Source organism: Meleagris gallopavo, chromosome 3 (genome assembly GCF_905368555.1).
Source record: "Meleagris gallopavo chromosome 3, MGAL_WU_HG_1.1, whole genome shotgun sequence".
NCBI classification, from domain to species: domain Eukaryota; kingdom Metazoa; phylum Chordata; class Aves; order Galliformes; family Phasianidae; genus Meleagris; species Meleagris gallopavo.
Genome location: NC_139406.1, coordinates 60309687 through 60317335, shown reverse-complemented (window position 1 = coordinate 60317335; position 7649 = coordinate 60309687). Strand labels below are relative to the sequence as shown.

Here is a 7649-nt window from a genome sequence, read left to right as displayed (position 1 = left end):
GGCGGCCCTGGAGAAGCTGCCGTTGGCTGCGTGGTTCGGCTGCTGCTTTGCAGTGGGTGCTGGGTGATTTGGGTGAGCGGTGGCCTAACCCGCTTATTGGTTAACCTAACGGTGCCTCTGTAGCGTCGGAGGTGCCGCTGTTGGGAGCACTCAGGGTTTGGCTGGGGCGTGTGTCTTATTTCTGCTGCTGAAAGCTTTGCTAAAGCTTTACTAGAGTACTTACTACTGCACGCGGGATGCGTAGGGCGAGTACCTGAGAGCTCAAAGCTCACGTGTGGTGAGTGGGACAGAATCTCAAAGCAAAACAAAAGCTCCAAAATTCCAGAGGAAAAAAGGTCTACCCAGTAAATAAGACTAAAATCTGCTCATTTTAAAATAAATTTACCTGACTATAAATTTACCTGTCTGATTCTTTTGGACGAGGGATTAACTGCTTTGGGCTTAGCAAGGTGCTGCACGCATCTGCCCGATTGCTGGACTGCAGTCCCCGGTGTGCCTTGCGGCGCAGCCGCCGGCCAATCCCGCCTCACCGACAACAAGACGCGCCGCGATTGGCGGAGAGGCGCAGGCGGCGCCGCACCAATCGTGTTGCGGCGCGGAGGGATGTGTGCGGTCGGAGCGGGCCCGGTGGCGGTGCGGGAGAGGTGCGGGTTGTGTCCCCGTTCCGTCCTCTGCCCTCCGCGGGCGATGGGGGCCTGAGGTTGGGTGGTGTCGGTCTGGAGACGTCTTGTTCAGCGGTACGAGGCCGGGAAGAGTGTAGGCCGCTCTGGGGGGCGGGGGTGGGAGCGGGAGAAGCTGGGGAGGGAGAGGCGGGCTGGCCGGGAGGGAGGTGCGGCCGAGGGGCCCCTGTCTTTTGTCAGCGGCTCCCGGGTGTCATTATGCTGTTGTAGGTGATGGAGAAGCTGAGAGCTTCGGTTTTTGTACTCGGTTGCGACTGGGGAGACAGAAGGGTCTGGAGGAAAAGAGTGTGACTTGATGGGGTAGGGTAAAACTTAGCTTCGTGTGTATTCAGGAGATCAGAAGAAAAAACGGTAAAGGCTGATAGGGATGAAGAGAGGTGTAGAAGGGATCTGGTGCTCGGGACACGACTGGAAGTCAGAGGCTTTTGTTAACTCCACAACTAATTTCATTTTTAGGCTTTGAGTAAGCTTTTATTGATGAGCTAATGAATGGACTGAACTTCACAGAGATTTTTTACCAATTTAGAGCAATCTATTTGAGAATATAAAGTATTAACTATGGCGTGTAATCCTCAATGGATCTCTTTAGGACTTAGGACAGTCAAAGGAAAGAATATGGAGGATAATCACTGATTTCTCATATTAGCATTTCCTTTCCCGAAGGATGTGGAGGTCGATGGCCCTGCCTCTGGAGGTTGGAGACCCATGATCCTTGAGGTCCCTTCCAACCCAGACCATTCTGTGTGAAGAACCAGTGACAGAGAAATTAGCAGTTTAGTTTTTTTTAAATGTGAAAATGTCAGAAACTATTGGACGTTTCTACACGTGCATCTACCATCAGTTAGAGATATAATGTTTTAATGATATTATTTGTTTGGAAAATAATGGTAAAAGAATGTTACCAGTTACAAATTTAAATTTATTATGCAGGGGGAAAAAGAATGCAAATTAACAATATGTCACTATTCATGCTTTTGTGCCTTAAAAAAAAGTTACTTACATGAGTTTCTATTGGTATCACCACGACCACAGCTGGCATTCAGTAGTTTTGGAAGCATACAGTCAGTCTTTTGGAGCGATCATAGAATGGTTTGGATTGGAAGGGATATTACAGATCACCCAGTTCTAACCCCTATGCTCTGGGCAGGGCTGCCATCCACCAGCTGAGGCTGCCCAGGGCCCCATCCAACATGGCCTTGAACGCTTCAAGGGATGGGGATCCACAACCACTCTGGGCAGCCTGTGCCAGTGTCTCACCGCCCTCTGAGGGAAGAATTCCTTTCTGACATCTAACATGAATCTCTGTTCTTTCAGTTTAAAGTCATTCCCCCTCATTCGTGATGCAGACCTTCTCTTTTAACTAAGCTTATGCTTCTGTGGCCTTTTAAATAGTTACTCCTCATTTAAACAACTCTGGAATCAGATACTAAAACTAAAACACATCTCATCTGAAATAGATACGTCAGCTTGCACTTTGGTTGAAGCAAGGTGTGACCTATTTTTTTTTTTTCTTTATTGAAAGCAAACTAGTCAGAAGTTATAAAAAATCACAACACCTCTAAACATTTTTTAGCTTTGAATGAATATGGCATTACGCTAGTTATTTGGGGAATAGATAAAATCAAAACATAATATTCATTATGCTTGCTGCTGAATTTATCCTTTGCTGGTTTATTTGGTTCGTTTTTATGTGAAATTTGATTATTGCTAAAGGCACTGAAAATTCAGGTTTTGATTTTACATGTTTATACAAAAGGATGTTTTTAGACTTCCAGTCTGCAAACTGGGTGTGAGAAAACTGGAGTTTCTGATCATCTTTATCAGTGCTATAAAGATACTTAGGTACTGTTGTACATATCCATACATGTACTGCTGTAAAGGCTGACTAGTCTAGAATTATTTAAAAAAAAATGAGAAAATGTTATTAACCAAACCCTATCTGCTTTCCACAGAGGAAATTTAAGTTTCCAGCTGAAAAGTTCTAAGATCCATATCCTTATGAATTTTGTTCCTTGAGGGTTTTTTTGTACTCTTATGCCTGTAACAAATCAATGCATTTGTGGTCTTGCCTTCTCTCTGCTTTAATTGATAGTAAACATTAATACCGCATATTTTTTTTCCAACAGGTATTTTCTATGTGTGCTGGAGGAAAAAATGAATTCCACTATGAGTGAGGAGCCTGATGCACTATCTGTAGTTAATCAACTTCGAGATCTAGCAGCTGATCCTTTGAATAGGAGAGCCATTGTTCAGGATCAAGGATGTCTGCCAGGTCTGATTCTGTTCTTGGACCATCCCAGCCCTCCAGTTGTTCATTCAGCTTTATTAGTAAGTATTCCAGAGATAAGTTTGTATGTCACTGGGACTCTTTGTTCCTTTTTCTGTGTCTTTAAACAAGTAATGTAAAAGATAAAGCCTGTTTTTTATGTTAAATCACAATTCATTTTCACTTTTTTAAAAGAAGCACGCAATTCAAAAATTGTTTAGCAATGTAGCATTATTCCAGGGGAATTCACAGTTATTGAAAGAGATTAATGTGCTTTGCATTTTTTCCCTAATACAGCCATTTCACTTTCATTGTGGAAGGAGGTAAGCACGCTTAAATCTTTTTTTTTTAGATGAAGCCCTGGAGCTTGGTAAATATACACAGTGATTTGAAATTCACGTGAGAAAAGGATCATATATCATAGGGCAGTTTTGATTAGAGATGATTTCCTGAGGTCATGTAGTCTAATCCCATGGTCAAACTGAGACAAATTAGAACACGGTGCAGGATTGTGTTTGTTTAGATGCCCTGCAGCATCTCAGGCACCCTGTTCCAGCCTTTGCCCACCCTCATGTGATTTTTAAAACAAAAAAATCAAAATCTGTTGATGTCTAATCCAACTTTTTCCATTTTCTCTTCATTTCTTCTTGTTCGAAGCCATAAAAACCAAAGTCCCAATTTGTCATCCTAAATCCAAATTTTAAGAAGTGCATCTCTTTCACAGAAACAGGACAAACTAAAATCAAGATTTCCTTACAACCCTAATTCAATTCTCCTAGTAAGATTTTTAAGTTATTAAAAACTGTCATACACTCGTTTCATATTGTTTCTTTTTTTTTTTTTAATGTCATTGAATTATAAACAGGGCTCTGACTTTTACATTGAATTCTACGTGATTTTCTGTACCATTAATATTTAGTCCGTACCATTCTATATATTTTTTTCGTTTGTTTTACTTCCACAATGAATATTCATTAATTTCTTGGAATGATTCCAGTACTCTTTGGGGCACGGGGAACAACATTCCATAATCCAGGAGATGTGTATCCTGCTAATTGGCTTTCAGAATAGCTTTGCCACAGCATTTGCCAGACTAAATGTTCTTCACTGGATGACTTTTGAGTTGAGATTACCATTCTTGGGAATATGTTGCATTGTTTTTCATTCTAGTGTAGGTTCCTCAGGTCATGGAGGGTTTTGTTTGGATATCTCTCTCCCTGTTCCTTCCTTTGCATTTTTGGGCTGCATATTCTCACAGCCTGCATGAAACTTAGTCATCATTCTGTGATCACACTGCAAAAATTAACCCTACATTAAAAGAACTGAATTTACCAGATCAAGGAAGGATAATCCAGTATGCAGTATGATTCCACAAACCCAGATATTACTGAAGTTTTGTGGTAAAGACAACTTGCTGGGTGAGAGACAGCTGTGTTGTTTTATTTAGTGGCAGCCTACAAGTAGAGTGAATTAAGGGGCAGGATTTAGAGGAGACCCTGACTGTAGTCAGAAATGGAGCAGTTTGCTACAAAAACAAATTTTTGTCTGCTACCCAAACTATTTGTATTTGTAACTTCCTGAATCTCATAGGTATTGTAGCTTTTAATATCTTTGCTGACAGATTTTTAGTCATCCTTTTTGATGTTTTACCATTCTGAAATGTTTGTTCATTTTGTTTTTGTTTTTCCAGCCATCCATTCAAAAAAAATTCTTCTATTCAAGCCTAAATCATTAAGTGTAATAATTTTCCATTAAGTTTATGCCCAGTAAAAAAATGTATGGCACTGACTAAGTTACGTATTGTTTCATTCTGTGATTCCCGTAGCTGAAATTATGACTCCAACAGATTGTTTATAATAATTTCCTATCTAACTTTTTAATATGTTATAGGATCCATCAAGGATAAATGTTTTTCTCCCCACATCCAGTTGCAGCTCAGTGCTTTCTTCTATCTGATCAAGAAGTGGAAATTTTTTTTCTTCTAGTTTAAATCCAGGATTTTCTTTGTATGGTACATTTGTAATGATACATGATTTTGAATATTTTCAATAATAAAAAAAAATTGAAGTAAAGAAGGTAAAACCTTTTTTTTTTTTCTTAGATTTGGACTAACATTTTTAGAAATTGGACTTTGAAGTTAAGGAACTGCGTTATTATTTCAATTGTAATAATAAAAAGCAAGTATGGACTTACTAATTAATATGATGGAATCACTTGTGAGCTTTAAGCTAACGTAGTTGAGTATTTTGCTGAACAGAGGCTCCAAAGTCCATGATAGTAATATTACACTTCAGTAGACTGCAGTTTGTAGGTATAAATGATCTGACTTCTTTGAAGGTGCAGATCTTTGTATTTCTAATGGAGTTGGAAAGCAAGTAAAAATTTCTTATGCTGAACAGCCAGGTCGTTACAGTTATTCTGACAACTTTATCCCTTGCTCTGTTTTAGTGTTAGCTGTATTTTTGTGTAGAGAATATGTATATAAATGGAAGAGAAGCTGCCTACGTTTTGGCCCTTAATTATCTGCTTAGAGAAGAAGGGTATCATTGTCCAAAAGCATTACGTCCTGGCTGACTTGCCTAAACAGACTACAAATATAGGAAACATTTTCTGCAGTTAAGGATTCTTTTAATGTGCTAGTTAGTAATTTAGAACTATCATACAGATATTTTCTTAAATACTTCCAACTAAGGATAAATTTACAGGCTAGAATCATGATATTGAACCACATCAGGAAACAACAAATATCTCATTTGAAGTTTGTAACATGTCAGACAAGAGCTAGACTTCCCCAAAAGGTAATTTTACCTATTATGTGCTGAAGACAATTTAGAAAGAAAGAGAGGTGATTAATTATCTGTCTGTGAAGGGAATAAGGAGCATGTTATTTTTAAAGCAGCTAGTGAGCAGCGTAGTTATTATATGACTTTATTTAAAGAGTTAGTGCACTTCTAAGTCTTGCTATCACAACTAATTTTATAGCCCATTGCGTTTGTGAATGGCAAGATTTTCTGTGTGTGGTGGTTGTACTTCCGTGACAAAACAGATTAAAGCACAATGCAAAATACACTTCTAGATGTCCCTTCTAAGAAAAGTTTGACAGCACTGAGAATTGAGAGATGTGTTATGGAAAGGACTTGAAATTTCAACTTCAGGAGTATTGTATTAAGGGTAACCATATAGTTACCCTTGTTGGCTGGAGTCAGCAATGTGAAGTTTTGCAAAGAGTTTACCTTGAAGGGCAGAAAGCCTTGGGCAACATGTAACTGTTAGTTCCCAGTTTAGGTAACAGCAACCTAAGCAGCTGATGGTTGCTGCTATATCCTTATTCTTGCACATGGAATGATTAATTACTTCAATGTTCTAGGTATTTTAAACTTTATAAACCTTTTTTGCTCTTACTGTTTCCAGTATTGCAATTAATCTTTTGAAGCTTAGACATGTGGTAGACCTCTGTTTCTGTGGGCAGTAGTAACTTGGTGTTGGTGAATCCACAGAACTACTAGAAACACAGCATACAAAGAATTACATTAGATCTTGGAACATAGTAGTGTTGGCTGGAAGGGATTTCTGAATGACACTTACTTCAACTTTCTGAGCTACCTTGGTAGTGGAAAAGATGTTTTCATAATGTCTAACCTGAACTTCTCCAATGACAGCTTTCCTTCTCCTTGTTATGTTGTCTGCTGCTGTAGAGGAAAGTTTGCCTCGATTGTCTCTGTAAAGGCTCTGTGGGTTAGTTGTAGACACTCTCTTAGTATAAGCAAATCTAGTCTCTCAGCCTTCTCTCATAGATTGGATAGTCCTTGCTTTCTGTGTGTTTGAGAATAATACAATTTATTTAATATTTACAGCACATGATAATACTTTTACTAGAAGTGGCATTGTGAATCTTTTGCAGGTTTACAGTGATAAAAATAAATGATTACGTACTGGAAATGTTGCTGATTTGTCCTTTTTATTTTAGGCTCTCCGTTATTTGGCAGAGTGCCGTGCCAACAGAGAGAAGATGAAAGGTGAATTGGGTATGATGCTCAGCTTACAGAATGTAATACAAAAGTAAGTTTATGTTGAGTTGTTGTATCCAAAGACAGTAAAAACATGCTGTTGCAAAGTAAAATTTCAACTATCATTTTGTGTAGGGAATTTTTATTATTGCGTTCTTCCTTGTTGAAGTTGAGGTTGCAAGCAATGAATGTTCTTTGGTTTGTAGTCCGACAAAGCAATTGGGACATAGAATAGAGTACTAGAATACTTGGACAGTACATAGAATACTTGGAAAGTCATTTGCCAAACAACAGATTTCTGGCCCTTATTAAAATAGGTAATTTTGTCTCATCCCTTTAGGTTCTTTTGTAACTCTTCTCATCATTTTATAAAGGTTTCTTGCTCCAGTGCATTTAATGGAAATTACTGCAATCTGTCATGTTTTCCTTTTATTCCTACTTTTAGGAGAGGAAAGGGTATATGCAGTGTATTTGTCTTGGTATGTTTTAGAAAGCTTGTATCTACAGATTTGTGTTCAGGAAATGTCTTGCTGATGAAGAAGAAGTTAGTGAGGTTTAAATGACAGGTTTTTATGTTGGGTATATAAAAATAATCGAATTAAGTCTTATGGTATTGGCATTTTTAAAGGACAAGAATAATTAAGTTAAAATATACAGAAGTCTCTGCTTGCTACTTTATAGTAACAGTAAAATTGG

At 38.5% G+C, this 7649-nt stretch overlaps 1 protein-coding gene across 1 annotated transcript in view; it reads left to right on the top strand.

Annotated features, from left to right (window-relative positions):
• The first annotated feature begins 562 nt into the window (after positions 1-562).
• Positions 563-7649, top strand: part of ARMC1 (armadillo repeat containing 1) — a 31367-nt gene continuing 24280 nt past the window's right edge. Inside the window, exons 1-3 of the mRNA XM_010709006.4 lie at positions 563-737; positions 2807-3008; positions 6914-7005. Of these exons, the coding sequence (XP_010707308.2) occupies positions 2835-3008; positions 6914-7005 (266 nt within the window). The 5' untranslated portion in view covers positions 563-737; positions 2807-2834. The remainder of the gene's footprint in view (positions 738-2806; positions 3009-6913; positions 7006-7649) is intronic.